The sequence below is a fragment of the Fistularia commersonii genome, chromosome 13 (genome assembly GCF_037954325.1).
Source record: "Fistularia commersonii isolate RoL2024-O1a breed Wild chromosome 13, RoL_Fcom_v1.0, whole genome shotgun sequence".
Lineage (NCBI taxonomy): Eukaryota > Metazoa > Chordata > Actinopteri > Syngnathiformes > Fistulariidae > Fistularia > Fistularia commersonii.
This window is the reverse complement of record NC_141296.1, coordinates 18,159,066-18,178,163: the sequence shown is the minus strand read 5'-3', so window position 1 is coordinate 18,178,163 and position 19,098 is coordinate 18,159,066. Positions and strand designations below refer to the sequence as shown.

The 19,098-nt window shown below is 37.3% G+C and overlaps 1 protein-coding gene across 1 annotated transcript in view; it reads left to right on the top strand.

Moving 5' to 3' along the window:
- Positions 1 to 18,387, top strand: part of LOC147228063 (uncharacterized) — a 197,375-nt gene extending 178,988 nt beyond the window's left edge. Inside the window, exon 2 of the mRNA XM_086158162.1 lies at positions 15,204 to 18,387. Coding sequence (XP_086014288.1) covers positions 15,204 to 18,352 — 3,149 coding nt within the window. The 3' untranslated portion in view covers positions 18,353 to 18,387. The remainder of the gene's footprint in view (positions 1 to 15,203) is intronic.
- Positions 18,388 to 19,098: the final 711 nt, after the last annotated feature.

Here is a 19,098-nt window from a genome sequence, read left to right as displayed (position 1 = left end):
GAAACCTGCTTGATGAAATTCATGAGTTATTTCCAATCCGAATCAAAAATGCTTCAACTCGGTGAGATAAGCACTTTTTGAACAAATGGCTATATCTTTTTAAACTGTGATGGGATTACACTGAATTTGACTTATATTGTGCAGAATCATGTCCTAAACAACATATTGCAACAGCAGAATCAAGCTTGATGAAATTCATGAGTTATTTCCAATCCTAATCAAAAACGCTTCAACTTGGTGAAGTTCGCACTTTTTGAACGAATGGCTATATCTTTAGGACGTGTGGCTGGATTACACTGAATTTGACATATGTAGTGCAGAATCATGTCCTAAACAACATATTGCAACAGCAGAAACCAGCTTGATGAAATTCATGAGTTATGTCCAATCCTAATCAAAATGCTTCAACTCGGTGAGATAAGCACTTTTTGAACAAATGGCTATATCTTTTCAACTTGTTCCTGGATTACACTGAATTTGACATATATTGTGCAGAATCATGTCCTAAACAACATATTGCAACAGCAGAAACCAGCTTGATGAAATTCATGAGTTATTTCCACTCCTAATCAAAAACGCTTCAACTCGTTGAGATAATCACTTTTTGAACAAATGGCTATATCTTTATAAACAGAAAAGGGATTACATTTATTTTGACTTATATTGTGCAGAATCATGTCCTAAACAACATATTGCAACAGCAGAATCCAGCTTGATGAAATTCATGAGTTATTTCCAATCCTAATCAAAAACGCTTCAACTCGGTGAAATAAGTACTTTTTGAACGAATGGCTATATCTTTATAAACTGTGATGGGATTCACTGAATCTGACATAAATTGTGCAGAATCATGTCCTAAACAAAAAATTCAACCACAGAAACCAGCTTGATTAAATTCATGAGTTATTTCCACTCCTAATCAAAAACGCTTCAACTCGGTGAAGTTCGCACTTTTTGAACGAATGGCTATATCTTTTGGACGTGTAGCTGGATTACACTGAATTTGACATATATTGTGCAGAATCATGTCCTAAACAACATATTGCAAAAGCTGAAACCTGCTTAATGATATGTATAAGTTATTTCCACTCCTAATCAAAAAACGCTTCAAAATGGTGAGATAAGCGCTTTTTGAACGAATGGCTATATCTTTAAAAACTGTGATGGGATTACTCTGACTTTGACATATATTGTGCAGAATCATGTCCTAAACAACATATTGCAACGGCAGAAACCAGCTTGATGAAATTCATGAGTTATTGCCACTCCTAATCTAAACGCTTCAACTCGGTGAGATAAGCACTTTTTGAACAAATGGCTATATCTTTTGAACTTGTTCCTGGATTACACTGAATTTGACATATATTGTGCATAATCATGTCCTAAACAACATATTGCAACAGCAGAAACCATCTCGATGATATTCATGAGATATTTCCACTCGTAATCAAAAACGCTTAAACCCGGTGAGATAAGCACTTTTTGAACGAATTGCTATATCTTTATATACTCTGATTGGATTACACTGAATTTGACATATATTGTGCAGAATCATGTCCTGAACAACATATTTCAACAGCAGAAACGAGCTTGATGAAATTCATTAGTTATTTCCACTCCTAATCAAAAACGCTTCAACTCGTTGAGATAAGCACTTTTTGAACGAATGGCTATATCTTTATAAACTGTAATGGGGTTTCACTGAATTTGACTCATATTGTGCAGAATCATGTCCTAAAAAACATATTGCAACAGCAGAATCCATCTTGATGAAATTCATGAGTTATTTCCAATCCTAATCAAAAACGCTTCAACTAGGTGAGAATGGCAGTTTTTGAACGAATGGCTATACTTTTAGAAACTGTGATGGGATTACACTGAATTTGACATTTATTGTGTAGAATCATATCCTAAAAAACGAATTCAACCGCAGACACCAGCTTGATGAAATTCATGATTTATTTCCACTCTGAATCAAAAACGCTTCAACTCGGTGAGGTAAGCACTTTTTTAACGAATAGCTATATCTTTGTAAACTGTGATGGGATTACACTGAATTTGACATATGTTGTGCAGAATCATGTCCTAAACACCATATTTAAACAGCAGAAATAAGCTTGATGAACATCAAGAGTTTTTTCCACTCCTAATCAAAAACGCTTCAACTCGGTGAGATAAGCACTTTTTGAACGAATGGCTATATCTTTTGAACTTGTTCCTGGATTACAATGAATTTGACATATATTGTGCAGAATCATGTCCTAAACAACATATTGCAACAGCAGAACCCAGCTTGATGAAATTCTTGAGTTTTTTCCACTCCTTATCAAAAACGCTTCAACTTGGTGAGATAAGCATTTTTTGAACGAATGGCTATATCTTTATAAACTGTGATGGGATTACACTGAATTTGAAATATATTGTGCAGAATCATGTCCTAAACAACATATTGCAACAGCAGAAACCAGCTTGATGAAATTCATGAGTTATGTCCAATCCTTATCAAAAACCCTTCAACTCGGTGAGATAACCACTTTTTGAACGAATGGACACATCTTTTGAACTTGTAGCTGGATTACACTGAATTTGACATATATTGTGCAGAATCATGTCCTAAACATCATATTGCAACAGCAGAAACCAGCTTGATGATATTCATGAGTTATTTCCACTCCTAATCAAAAATGCTTCAACTCGGTGAGATAAGCACTTTTTGAACGAATGGCTATATGTTTTGAACTTGTAGCTTGATTACACTGAATTTGACATATATTGTGCAGAATCATGTCCTAAACATCATGTTGCAAAAGCAGAAACCAGCTTGATGAAATTCATGAGTTATTTCGACTCCTAATCAAAAACGCTTCAACTCGGTGAGATAAGCAGTTTTTTAACGAATGGCTATATCTTTTGAACTTCTTCCTGGATTACACTGAATTTGACATATATTGTGCAGAATCATGTCCTAAACAACATATTTCAACAGCAGAAACCAGCTTGATGAAATTCATGAGTTATTTCCATTCCTAATCAAAATGCTTCAACTCGGTCAGATAAGCACTTTTTGAATGAATGGCTATATCTTTTGAACTTGGAGGTGGATTAAACTGAATTTGACATATATTGTGCAGAATCATATCCTAAACAACATATTTCAACAGCAGAAACCAGCTTGATGAAATTCATGAGTTATTTCATTTCCTAATCAAAAACGCTTCAACTCGGTGAAATAAGCGCTTTTTGAACAAATGGATATATCTTTTTAAACTGTGATGGGATTACACTGAATCTGACATGTATTGTACAGAATCATTTCCTAAACACCATATTTCAACAGCAGAAACCTGCTTGATGAAATTTATGAGTTATTTCCACTCCTAATCAAAAACGCTTCAACTCGGTGAGATAACCACTTTTTGAACGAATGGCTATATCTTTATAAACTGTGATGGGATTTCACTGAATTTGACATATATTGTGCAGAATCATGTCCAAAACAACAAATTAAACCGCAGAAACCAGCTTGATTAAATTCTTGAGTTATTTCCACTCCTTACCAAAAACGCTTCAATTCTGCGAAATTAGCACTTTTTGAACGAATGGCTATATCTTTTGGACGTGTAGCTGGATTACACTGACTTTGACATATATTGTGCAGAATCATGTCCTAAACAATATTGCAACAGAAGAATCCGGCTTGATGAAATTCATGAGTTATTTCCAATCCTAATCAAAAACGCTTCAACTCGGTGAGATAAGCACTTTTTGAACGAATGGCTATATGTTTTTAAACTGTTATGGGATTACACTGAATTTGACATATATTGTGCAGAATCATGTCCTAAACAACATATTGCAACATCAAAAACCAGCTTGATGAAATTCATGAGTTATAGCCACTCCTAATCAAAACGCTTCAACTCGGTGAGATAAGCACTTTTTGAACAAATGACTATATCTTTTGAACTTGTTCCTGGATTACACTGAATTTGACATATATTGTGCAGAATCATGTCCTAAACAACAAATTTCAACAGCAGAAACCTGCTTGATGAAATTCATGAGTTATTTCCACTCCGAATCAAAAATGCTTCAACTCGGTGAGATAAGCACTTTTTGAACGAATGGCTATATGTTTTGAACTCGTACCTTGAATACACTGAATTTGACATATATTGTGCAGAATCATGTCCGAAACAACATGTTGCAACAGCAGAAACCAGTTTGATGAAATTCATGAGTTATATCCACTCCTAATCACAAACGCTTCAACTCGTTGAGATAAGCACTTTTTGAACAAATGGCTATATCTTTATAAACTGTGATGGGATTACACTGACTTTGACATATATTATGCAGAATCATGTCCTAAACAACATATTGCAACAACAGGAACCAGCTCGATGATATTCATGAGTTATTTCCGCTCCTAATCAAAAACGCTTCAACTCGGTGAGATAAGCACTTTTTGAACGAATGGCTATATCATTATAAACTGTGATGGGATTACACTGAATTTGACATATATTGTGCAGAATCATGTCCTAAACAACATATTGCAACAGCAGAAACCAGTTTGATGAAATTCATGAGTTATTTCCACTCCTAATCAATAACGCTTCAACTCGGTGAGATAAGCTCTTTTTGAACGAATGGCTATATCTTTATAAACTGTGATGGGATTACACTGAATTTGACTTATATTGTGCAAAATCATGTCCTAAACAACAAATTCAACCGCAGAAACCAGCTTGATTAAATTCATGAGTTATTTCCACTCTTAATCAAAAACGCTTCAACTCGGCGAAGTTAGCACTTTTTGAACGAATGGCTATATCTTTTGGACGTGTAGCTGGATTCCACTGACTTTGAAATATATTGTGCAGAATCATGTCCTAAACAACATATTGCAACAGCAGAAACCAGCTTGATGAAATTCATGACATATTTCCATTCCTAATCATAACGCTTCAACTTGGTGAGATAAGCACTTTTTGAACGAATGGCTATATCTTTTGAACTTGTTCCTGGATTACACTGAATTTGACATTTATTGTGCAGAATCATGTCCTAAAGAACATATTGCAACAGCAGAAACAGCTTGATGAAATTCATGAGTTATTTCCACTCCTAATCAAAAACGCTTCCAATTGGTGAGATAAGCACTTTTTGAACGAATGGCTATATCTTTATAAACTGTGATGGGATTACACTGACTTTTTACATATATTGTGCAGAATCATGTCCTAAACAACATATTGCAACAGCAGAAACCAGCTTCATGATATTCATGAGTTATTTCCTCTCGTAATCAAAAACGATTCAACTCGTTGAGATAAGCACTTTTTGAATGAATGGCTATATCTTTTGAACTTGGAGGTGGATTAAACTGAATTTGACATATATTGTGCAGAATCATATCCTAAACAACATATTTAAACAGCAGAAACCAGGTTGATGAAATTCATGAGTTATTTCATTTCCTAATCAAAAACGCTTCAACTCGGTGAAATAAGCGCTTTTTGAACAAATGGATATATCTTTTTAAAATGTGATGGGATTACACTGAATTTGACATATATTGTACAGAATCATGTCCTAAACACCATATTTCAATAGCAGAAACCAGCTTGATGAACTTCATTAGTTATTTCCACTCCTAATCAAAAACGCTTCAACTCGGTGAGATAAGCACTTTTTGAACAAATGGCTGTATCTTTTGAACATGTTCCTGGATTACACTGAATTTGACATATATTGTGCAGAATCATGTCCTAAACAACATATTCCAACAGCAGAAACCAGCTTGATGAAATTCATGAGTTATTTCCATTCCTAATCAAAACGCTTCAACTCGGTGAGATAAGCACTTTTTGAATGAATGGCTATATGTTTTGAACTTGGAGGTGGATTAAACTGAATTTGACTGATATTGTGCAGAATCATATCCTAAACATTATATTTCAACAGCAGAAACCAGCTTGATGAAATTCATGAGTTATTTCATTTCCTAATCAAAAACGCTTCAACTCGGTGAAATAAGCGCTTTTTGAACAAATGGATATATCTTTTTAAACTGTGATGGGATTACACTGAATTTGACATATATTGTGCAGAATCATGTCCTAAACAGCAAATTTCAACAGCAGAAACCTGCTTGATGAAATTCATGAGTTATTTCCAATCCGAATCAAAAATGCTTCAACTCGGTGAGATAAGCACTTTTTGAACAAATGGCTATATCTTTTTAAACTGTGATGGGATTACACTGAATTTGACTTATATTGTGCAGAATCATGTCCTAAACAAGATATTGCAACAGCAGAATAAAGCTTGATGAAATTCATGAGTTATTTCCAATCCTAATCAAAAACGCTTCAACTTGGTGAAGTTCGCACTTTTTGAACGAATGGCTATATCTTTAGGACGTGTGGCTGGATTACACTGAATTTGACATATGTAGTGCAGAATCATGTCCTAAACAACATATTGCAACAGCAGAAACCAGCTTGATGAAATTCATGAGTTATTTCCATTCCTAATCAAAACGCTTCAACTTGGTGAGATAAGCACTTTTTGAATTAATGGCTATATCTTTATGAACTGTGATGGGATTACACTGACTTTGACATATATTGTGCAGAATCATGTCCTAAACAACATATTGCAACAGCAGAAACCAGCTTGATGAAATTCATGAGTTATGTCCAATCCTAATCAAGATGCTTCAACTCGGTGAGATAAGCACTTTTTGAACAAATGGCTATATCTTTTCAACTTGTTCCTGGATTACACTGAATTTGACATATATTGTGCAGAATCATGTCCTAAACAACATATTGCAACAGCAGAAACCAGCTTGATGAAATTCATGAGTTATTTCCACTCCTAATCAAAAACGCTTCAACTCGTTGAGATAATCACTTTTTGAACAAATGGCTATATCTTTATAAACAGAGAAGGGATTACATTTATTTTGACTTATATTGTGCAGAATCATGTCCTAAACAACATATTGCAACAGCAGAATCCAGCTTGATGAAATTCATGAGTTATTTCCAATCCTAATCAAAAACGCTTCAACTCGGTGAAATAAGTACTTTTTGAACGAATGGCTATATATTTATAAACTGTGATGGGATTCACTGAATCTGACATAAATTGTGCAGAATCATGTCCTAAACAAAAAATTCAACCACAGAAACCAGCTTGATTAAATTCATGAGTTATTTCCACTCCTAATCAAAAACGCTTCAACTCGGTGAAGTTCGCACTTTTTGAACGAATGGCTATATCTTTTGGACGTGTAGCTGGATTACACTGAATTTGACATATATTGTGCAGAATCATGTCCTAAACAACATATTGCAAAAGCTGAAACCTGCTTAATGATATGTATAAGTTATTTCCACTCCTAATCAAAAAACGCTTCAAAATGGTGAGATAAGCGCTTTTTGAACGAATGGCTATATCTTTAAAAACTGTGATGGGATTACTCTGACTTTGACATATATTGTGCAGAATCATGTCCTAAACAACATATTGCAACGGCAGAAACCAGCTTGATGAAATTCATGAGTTATTGCCACTCCTAATCTAAACGCTTCAACTCGGTGAGATAAGCACTTTTTGAACAAATGGCTATATCTTTTGAACTTGTTCCTGGATTACACTGAATTTGACATATATTGTGCATAATCATGTCCTAAACAACATATTGCAACAGCAGAAACCATCTCGATGATATTCATGAGATATTTCCACTCGTAATCAAAAACGCTTAAACCCGGTGGGATAAGCACTTTTTGAACGAATTGCTATATCTTTATATACTCTGATTGGATTACACTGAATTTGACATATATTGTGCAGAATCATGTCCTGAACAACATATTTCAACAGCAGAAACGAGCTTGATGAAATTCATTAGTTATTTCCACTCCTAATCAAAAACGCTTCAACTCGTTGAGATAAGCACTTTTTGAACGAATGGCTATATCTTTATAAACTGTAATGGGGTTTCACTGAATTTGACTCATATTGTGCAGAATCATGTCCTAAAAAACATATTGCAACAGCAGAATCCATCTTGATGAAATTCATGAGTTATTTCCAATCCTAATCAAAAACGCTTCAACTAGGTGAGAATGGCAGTTTTTGAACGAATGGCTATACTTTTATAAACTGTGATGGGATTACACTGAATTTGACATTTATTGTGTAGAATCATATCCTAAAAAACGAATTCAACCGCAGACACCAGCTTGATGAAATTCATGATTTATTTCCACTCTCAATCAAAAACGCTTCAACTCGGTGAGGTAAGCACTTTTTTAACGAATAGCTATATCTTTGTAAACTGTGATGGGATTACACTGAATTTGACATATGTTGTGCAGAATCATGTCCTAAACACCATATTTAAACAGCAGAAATAAGCTTGATGAACATCAAGAGTTTTTTCCACTCCTAATCAAAAACGCTTCAACTCGGTGAGATAAGCACTTTTTGAACGAATGGCTATATCTTTTGAACTTGTTCCTGGATTACAATGAATTTGACATATATTGTGCAGAATCATGTCCTAAACAACATATTGCAACAGCAGAACCCAGCTTGATGAAATTCTTGAGTTTTTTCCACTCCTTATCAAAAACGCTTCAACTTGGTGAGATAAGCATTTTTTGAACGAATGGCTATATCTTTATAAACTGTGATGGGATTACACTGACTTTGACATATATTGTGCAAAATCATGTCCTAAACAACATATTTCAACAGCAGAAACCAGCTTGATGAAATTCATGAGTTATTTCAATTCGTAATCAAAAACGCATCAACTCGGTGAGATAAGCGCTTTTTGAACAAATGGATATATCTTTTTAAACTGTAATGGGATTACACTGAATTTGACTTATATTGTGCAGAATCATGTCCTAAACAACAGATTGCAACAGCAGAAACCAGCTTGATGAAAATTATGAGTTATTTCCACTCCTAATCAAAAACGCTTCAACTCGTTGAGATAAGCACTTTTTGAACGAATGGCTATATCTTTATAAACTGTGATTGGATTACACTGAATTGGACATATATTGTGCAGAATCATGTCCTAAACAACATATTGCAACAGCAGAATCCAGCTTGATGAAATTCATGAGGTATTTCCAATCCTAATCAAAAAAGCTTCAACTCGTTGAGATAAGCACTTTTTGAACGAATGGCTATATCTTTATAAACTGTGATGGGATTACACTGAATTGGACATATATTGTGCAGAATCATGTCCTAAACATAATATTGCAACAGCAGAATCCAGCTTGATGAAATTCATGAGGTATTTCCAATCCTAATCAAAAACGCTTCAACTCTTTGAGATCAGCACTTTTTGAACGAATGGCTATATCTTTTGAACCTGTGGCTGGATTACACTGAATTTGATATATATTGTGCAAAATCATGTCCTAAAAAACATATTTGCAACAGCTGAAACCTGCTTAATGAAATTTATGAGTTATTTCCACTCCTAATCAAAAATGCTTCAAAATGGTGAGATAAGCGCTTTTTGAACGAATGGCTATATCTTTAAAAACTATGATGGTATTACACTGACTTTGACATATATTGTGAAGAATCATGTCCTAAACTACATATTGCAACGGCAGAAACCAGCTTGATGATATTCATGAGTTATTTCCATTCCTAATCAAAACGCTTCAACTTGATGAGATAAGCACTTTTTGAACGAATGGCTATATCTTTTGAACTTGTGAAGGGATTACACTGAATTTGACATATATTGTGCAGAATCATGTCCTAAACAACATATAGCAACAGCAGAACCCAGCTTGATGAAATTCTTGGGTTTTTTCCACTCCTAATAAATAATGTTTCAACTCGGTGAGATAAGCACTTTTTGAACGATTGCTATATCTTTATAAACTGTGATGGGATTACACTGAATTCGACATATATTGTGCAGAATCATGTCCTAAACAACATATTGCAACGGCAGAAACCAGCTTGATGAAATTCATGAGTTATTACCATTCCTAATCAAAACGCTTCAACTTGGTGAGAGAAGCACTTTTTGAACGAAAGGCTATATCTTTAAAAACTGTGATGGGATTACACTGAATTTGATATATATTGTGCAAAATCATGTCCTAAACAACATATTGCAACAGCAGAACCCAGGTTGATGAAATTCATGAGTTTTTTCCACTCCTAATAAAAAAACGCTTCAACTCGGTGAGATAAGCACTTTTTTAACGAATGGCTATATCTTTATAAACTGTGATGGGATTATACTGAATTTGACATATATTGTGCTGAATCATGTCCTAAACAACATATTGCAACAGCAGAAACCAGCTTAATGAAATTCATGAGTTATTGACACTCCTAATCAAAACGCTTCAACTCGGTGAGATGAGCACTTTTTGAACGAATGGCTATATCTTTTGAACTTGTTCCTGGATTACACTGAATTTGACATATATTGTGCAGAATCATGTCCTAAACAACATATTGCAACAGCAGAACCCAGCTTGATGAAATTTTTGAGTTTTTTCCACTCCTAATAAAAAATGCTTCAACTCGGTGAGATAAGCACTTTTTGAACGAATTGCTATATCTTTATAAACTGTGATGGGATTACACTGAATTCGACATATATTGTGCAGAATCATATCCTAAACAACATATTGCAATAGCAGAAACCAGCTTAATGAAATTCATGAGTTATTGCCACTCCTAATCAAAACGCTTCAACTCGGTGAGATAAGCACTTTTTGAACGAATGGCTATATCTTTTGAACTTGTTCCTGGATTACACTGAATTTGACATATATTTTGCAGAATCATGTCCTAAACAACATATGTCAACAGCAGAAACCAGCTTGATGAAATTCGTGAGTTATTTCCATTCCTAATCAAAAACCCTTCAACTCGGTGAGACAAGCGCTTTTTGAACAAGTGGATATTTCTTTTTAAACTGTGATGGGATTACACTGAATTTGACATATATTGTGCAGAATCATGTCCTAAACACCATATTTCAACAGCAGAAACCAGCTTGATGAACTTCAAGAGTTTTTTCCACTCCTAATTAAAAACGCTTCAACTTGGTGAGATAAGCAGTTTTTGAACAAATGGCTACATCTTTTGAACTTGCAGCTGGATTAAACTGAATTTGACATATATTGTGCAGAATCATGTCCTAAACAACATATTGCAACAGCAGAAACCAGCTCGATGATATTCATGAGTTATAATCCACTCGTTATCAAAAACGCTTCAACTCGTTGAGATAAGCACTTTTTGAACGAATGGCTATATCTTATTAAACTGTGATGGGATTACACAGAATTTGACATATAATGTGCATAATCATGTCCTAAACAACATATTGCAACAGCTGAAACCTGCTTAATGAAATTTATGAGTTATTTCCACTCCTTATCAAAAACGCTTCAACTTGATGAGATAAGCACTTTTTGAACGAATGGCTATATATTTATATACTCTGATGGGATTACACTGAATTTGACATATATTGTGCAGAATCATGTCCTGAACATAATATTTCAACAGCAGAAACGAGCTTGATGAAATTCATTAGTTATTTCCACACCTAATCAAAAACGCTTCAACTCGTTGAGATAAGCACTTTTTGAACGAATGGCTATATCTTTATAAACCGTAATGAGATTACACTGAATTTGACTTATATTGTGCAGAATCATGTCCTAAAAAACATATTGCAACAGCAGAATCCATCTTGATGAAATTCATGGGTTATTTCCAATCCTAATCAAAAACGCTTCAACTCGGTGAGAATGGCAGTTTTTGAACGAATGGCTATACTTTTATAAACTGTGATGGGATTACACTGAATTTGACATATATTGTGTAGAATCATGTCCTAAAAAACAAATTCAACCACAGACACCAGCTTGATGAAATTCATGAGTTATTTCCACTCCGAATCAAAAACGCTTCAACTCGGTGAGAAAAGCACTTTTTTAACGAATAGCTATATCTTTATAAACTTCGATGGGATTACACTGAATTTGACATATATTGTGCAAAATCATGTCCTAAACACCATATTTAAACAGCAGAAATCAGCTTGATGAACATCAAGAGTTTTTTCCACTCCTAATCAAAAACGCTTCAACTCGGTGAGATAAGCACTTTTTGAACGAATGGCTATATCTTTTGAACTTGGAGCTTGATTACGCTGAATTTGACATATATTGTGCAAAATCATGTCCTAAACAACATATTGCAACAGCTGAAACCTGCTTAATGAAATTCATGAGTTATTTCCACTCCTTATCAAAAATGCTTCAACTTGGTGAGATAAGCACTTTTTGAACGAAAGGCTATATCTTTATAAACTGTGATGGGATTACACTGAATTTGACATATATTGTGCAGAATCATGTCCTAAACAACATATTTCAACAGCAGAAACCAGCTTGATGAAAATTATGAGTTATTTCCACTCCTAATCAAAAACGCTTCCAATTGGTTGGATAAGCACTTTTTGAATGAATGGCTATATCTTTATAAACTGTGATTGGATTACACTGACTTTGACATACATTGTGCAGAAGCATGTCCTAAACAACATATTGCAACAGCAGAAACCAGCTCGATGATATTCATGAGTTATAATCCACTCGTAATCAAAAACGCTTCAACTCGGTGAGATAAGCACTTTTTGAATGAATGGCTATATCTTTATAAACTGTGATTGGATTACACTGACTTTGACATACATTGTGCAGAAGCATGTCCTAAACAACATATTGCAACAGCAGAAACCAGCTCGATGATATTCATGAGTTATAATCCACTCGTAATCAAAAACGCTTCAACTCGGTGAGATAAGCACTTTTTGAACGAATGGCTATATCTTTTTAAACTGTGATGGGATTACACTGAATTTGACAAATATTGTGCCAAATCATGTCCTAAACAACATATTTCAACAGCAGAAACCACCTTGATGAAATTAATGAGTTATTTCCACTCCAAATCAAAAACGCTTCAACTCGTTGAGATAAGCACTTTTTGAACGAATGGCTATATTTTTATAAACTGTGATGGGATTACACTGAATTTGACTTATATTGTGCAGAATCATGTCCTAAACAACATATTGCAACAGCAGAACCCAGCTTATTGAAATTCATGAGTTTTTACCACTCCTAATCAAAAACGCTTCAACTCGGTGAGATAAGCACTTTTTGAACAAATGGCTATATCTTTATAAACTGTGATGGGATTACACTGAATTTGACATATATTGTGCTGAATCATGTCCTAACAACATATTGCAACAGCAGAAACCAGCTTAATGAAATTCATGAGTGATTGACACTCCTCATCAAAACGCTTCAACTCGGTGAGATAAGCACTTTTTGAACGAATGGCTATATCTTTTGAACTTGTTCCTGGATTACAATGAATTTGACATATATTGTGCAGAATCATGTCCTAAACAACATATTGCAACAGCAGAACCCAGCTTGATGAAATTCTTGAGTTTTTTCCACTCCTAATAAAAAATGCTTCAACTCGGTGAGATAAGCACTTTTTGAACGGATTGCTATATCTTTAAAAAATGTGATGGGATTACACTGAATTCGACATATATTGTGCAGAATCATGTCCTAAACAACATATTGCAATAGCAGAAACCAGCTTAATGAAATTCATGAGTTATTGACACTCCTAATCAAAACGCTTCAACTCAGTGAGATAGGCACTTTTTGAACGAATGGCTATATCTTTTGAACTTGTTCCTGGATTACACTGAATTTGACATATATTGTGCAAAATCATGTCCTAAACAACATATTGCAACAGCAGAAACCAGCTTGAAGAAATTCATGAGTTATTTCCACTCCTAATCAAAAACGCTTCAACTCGGTGAGATAAGCACTTTTTGAACGAATGTCTATATCTTTATAAACTGTGATGGGATTACACTGAATTTGACACATATTGTGCAGAATCATGTCCTAAACAACATATTGCAACAGCAGAAACCAGCTTGAAGAAATTCATGAATTATTTCCACTCCTAATCAAAAACGCTTCAACTCGGTGAGATAAGCACTTTTTGAACGAATGGCTATATCTTTTGAACCTGTGGCTGGATTACACTGAATTTGACTTATATTGTGCAAAATCATGTCCTAAAAAACATATTGCAACAGCTGAAACCTGCTAAATGAAATTTTTGAGTTATTTCCACTCCTAATCAAAAACGCTTCAAAATTGTGAGATAAGCGCTTTTTGAACGAATGGCTATATCTTTTGAACTTGTTCCTGGATTACACTGAATTTGACATATATTGTGCAGAATCATGTCCTAAACAACATATTGCAACAGCAGAACCCAGCTTGATGAAATTCTTGATTTTTTTCCACTCCAAATAAAAAATGCATCAACTCGGTGAGATAAGCACTTTTTGAACGGATTGCTATATCTTTATAAACTGTGATGGGATTACACTGAATTTGACATATATTGTGCTGAATCATGTCCTAAACAACATATTGCAACAGCAGAAACCAGCTTAATGAAATTCATGAGTTATTGCCACGCCTAATCAAAACGCTTCAACTCGGTGAGATAAGCACTTTTTGAACGAATGGCTATATCTTTTGAACTTGTTCCTGGATTACACTGAATTTGACATATATTGTGCAGAATCATGTCCTACACAACATATTGCAACAGCAGAAACCAGACGAAGAAATTCATGAGTTTTTTTTTTTTTTTTTTTGGGGGGGGGGGACGAGAGGACGCTGGCGCGCTTAGCTGCCGCTTCCCGCTCTCAAACCAACCAATCTAACCAACCAAAGACACATCTCTCAATAGTTACAGTCCTCCAGCCAAGTAATCAAAGTCTAATCGCCCTATAGCTACCGTAACTTTCTCGATCTCTCCACCAATCTACCTGCATCCCACAACCTCGACATCCCCCCGGACTTCTTGTGTTCTGCTAGCTAGCCGGCTAGCGTCTCGAAACTCCGGATCCCGACGGCGCCTAGCAAGACGGCATTTCCATCGGCCGAAATCTGCTTGCTCTACCTGCTCCACCATCTCTTTCTCCACCAGCAACTATCTCCGACATCCAGCTCCAGCACCTGCCACCTCACAGCCCCGGGTATGACACTCAGCTACACTCCGAAGCAACTCCTCCAGCTCATCCCAAAACTCCCCCCCCCCTACGACACTCCTCGCCACACTCCGTAACCATGGACTTCTTCGCCGACCCCGCTACATTCACCGTGGCTCCCGTCGCAACTTTTCATACTTTCGTACAACAGAAAATTCAATTCCAACGCTATGGACACAGCACATCTCACGAACCGGACCCCAAACCTCTTCCCCGCGTCATCACAATAAACCGCGTCATCATCCCCGCGTGAACTATTTAAACCTCCGACAAATTCCAACTTCCGCCCCATCCACTTCACAACAAAAGGCAATAAAAATCGCTCTCTTCAATACAAGATCCCTTAACAATAAAACCCTCACATTAAATGATTTCATCTCTGATAAACAACTTGACCTTCTGTGCCTAAATGAAACATGGCAAAAACCCCAGGATTATTTCTCTCTCAACCAAACCACCCCCTCTGGATACTCTTACCTGGACAAACCGCGCACTGAGGGCAGAGGAGGAGGGATTGCTGCAATTTTCCACAAAGACCTCCAACCTCGCATACTCTCCATCCCTTCTGCCCCTTCTTTAGAACACCTGACTTTTAAACTACCCGGACCCAAACCACTCATTACAGCGATCATATACCGCCCCCCCAAACCCAACCCATCTTTTCTATCAGATCTCTCAGAATTCATCACCTCGCTATTTTCAATTTCAACCACCGTTATACTTCTTGGCGACTTTAACCTTCATATTGACTCCCCGGACTGTAAAGATGCATCTGACTTCTTGGACCTACTCAACTGCACAAACTTCACACAACACATCACCTTTCCCACCCATAACCACGGCCACATCCTTGACCTGGTCTGCTCCACTGGCTTACAGATCCACAACATCTCCAGTTTTGATCTCTCCATATCTGATCACCTGGCCATCACATTTGATATCAACATCCCCACGCCCCTACCTAAGCCCAGCCGCAAAATCACTTTCCGCAACCTAAAATCTGTCTGCCCAGTAAAACTCTCCACCTGCATAACCAACACTCTCTCTAATCTCACCCTTCCAGAAAATCCAACCCGTATGGACCTGGTCAACATTTACAATAACACCCTTTCTACCTCCCTCAATACGCTGGCTCCTTTGAAATCTAAAACAGTCACATTTACTCACTCTGCCCCCTGGTTTAACCCGGAACTCCGCAAGCTAAAAAAACAACTCCGTAAACTTGAACGACTACATAAGAAAACCGGCCTCACTGTTCATGCCCAAGCCTATAAGGACCATATGCAACATTACAAGACAGCACTCAATGAAGCCCGTTCCCGTTACTACTCTGGCATCATCCACTCGGGATCCTCCAATCCACGCTCTCTGTTCTCCACCATAAACAAACTACTCAAACCGCATGACAACATCTCATCCACTTTCACCCCGGAAAAATGTGACCTCCTCATGTCATTTTTCACCTCAAAGATAGACACCATCCATAATCAACTTGCATCCTCCTCTGCCACCACCCCAGTCCCAGAGCCCCTACTCACCTCCCCTTCTATCCACCGACTCACTCACTTCTCTCCAATAACTACAGCAGATCTCACCAAAATACTCACCACCATGAAGCCATCCACCTCCCCCCTGGATCCCATGCCTTCAAATCTTGTCATAGCCTGCCTCACCCCCCTTGCCCCACTCATCACCGATACCATTAACGCCTCCCTCACCTCTGGAACAGTCCCCACATCACTTAAGCTTGCTGCCATCACCCCTCTCCTTAAAAAACCTGGCCTCGACCCCGACGACCCCAACAACTTCCGACCCATCTCCAACCTCACATTCCTCTCAAAAGCACTGGAAAGAGCTGTCACAGCACAATTAAATCAACACCTCTTCACGCATGACCTGTATGAAACTTTCCAATCCGGCTTCAGAAACCAACACAGCACTGAAACAGCTCTCATCAAAGTAACAAATGACCTCCTTCTCTCCTCTGACTCCGGATCCCTCACCATCCTCCTCCTCCTTGATCTCAGCGCTGCCTTCGATACAGTCAACCATCAAATCCTCCTCAACCGTCTGGAATCATTAGGCATCACCGACACCGCCCTCTCCTGGTTCCACTCTTACCTCTCCGGCAGATCTCACTACATCAACATAAACAACCATACATCTTCCACCACCCCCGTCCGACACGGAGTTCCACAAGGTTCAGTTCTTGGCCCCGTACTTTTCACCCTCTACATACTGCCACTTGGACACATCATCCGCCGCCATGGACTCCATTTTCACTGCTATGCCGATGACACTCAGCTCTACATAAACACCAAAGCAATCACTCCCGAAATCCTTTCTTCCCTCACCGACTGCATCACAGCCATAAAAACCTGGATGAACCAAAATTTCCTCAAACTCAACAGCAACAAAACAGAAATTATCATATTCGGCCCAAAACCCTTGCTCAATTCCTGTCACAATCTCGCACTCTCCATTGATGGTCACTCTGTTTCCCCCTCCCCCCTGGTAAGAAATCTTGGAATCTACATGGACCCTGCACTCTCTTTTAGGCCACACATAAATCACATCACCAAAACATCTTTTTTCCACCTCCGAAACATAGCACGCCTCCGACCCACTCTTTCACCCTCTGCTGCTGAAACACTAATCCATGCATTCATCACCTCCAGACTCGACTACTGCAATAGTATCCTATATGGCCTCCCCTCTAAGGCCCTTCAAAAACTGCAATACGTCCAAAACTCTGCTGCCCGACTACTTACCCGCTCCCCTTCCAGAGAACACATCACCCCCATCCTCCGTCAACTTCACTGGCTGCCCATCAAACAACGCATCCACTTCAAGATCCTCCTCACCACCTACAAAGCCCTCAACAACCTCGCCCCCCCATATCTCACCGACCTTCTACGTCGCCACTCTCCAGCGCGTCGTCTTCGCTCCTCGGATGAAAACCTCCTAACTCCAATCTGTAAGTCCAAGTACCGCACCCTGGGAGACAGAGCCTTCGCCATCGCCGCCCCCACCCTCTGGAACTCCCTTCCCCCAGCCATTCGAAAGTCAAACTCATTGTCTTCCTTCAAAAATAACCTCAAGACCCACCTCTTCCAAACCGCCTACAACACCAACAGCTCTTCCCATTAACAATGTTTATGTTCTATGTTTTTCTGTCGTCAACTTGTAAAGCGTCTTTGTGTACCGTGAAAAGCGCTATACAAATCGTATGTATTATTATTATTATTATTATTAGTTATTTCCACTCCTAAACAAAAACGCTTCAGCTCGGTGAGATAAGCGCTTTTTGAACAAATGGATATATCTTTTTAAACTGTGATGGGATTACACTGAATTTGACGTATATTGTGCAGAATCATGTCATGAACAACATATTGCAACAGCTGAAACCAGCTTGATGAAATGCATGAATTATTTCCACTCCTAATCAAAAACGCTTCTACTCGGTGAGATAAGCACTTTTTGAACGAATGGCTATATCTTTTGAAACTGGCTGGATTACACTGAATTTGATTTATATTGTGCAAAATCATGTCCTAAAAAACATATTGCAACAGCTGAAACCTGCTTAATGAAATTTATGAGTTATTTCCACTCCTAATCAAAAATGCTTCAAAATGGTGAGATAAGCGCTTTTTGAACGAATGGCTATATCTTTAAAAACTATGATGGGATTACACTTACTTTGACATATATTGTGAATAATCATGTCCTAAACTACATATTGCAACAGCAGAACCCAGGTTGATGAAATTCATGAGTTTTTTCCACTCCTAATCAAAAACGCTTCAATTCGGTGAGATAAGCACTTTTTGAACGAATGGCTATATCCTTATAAACTGTGATGGGATTATACTGAATTTGACATATATTGT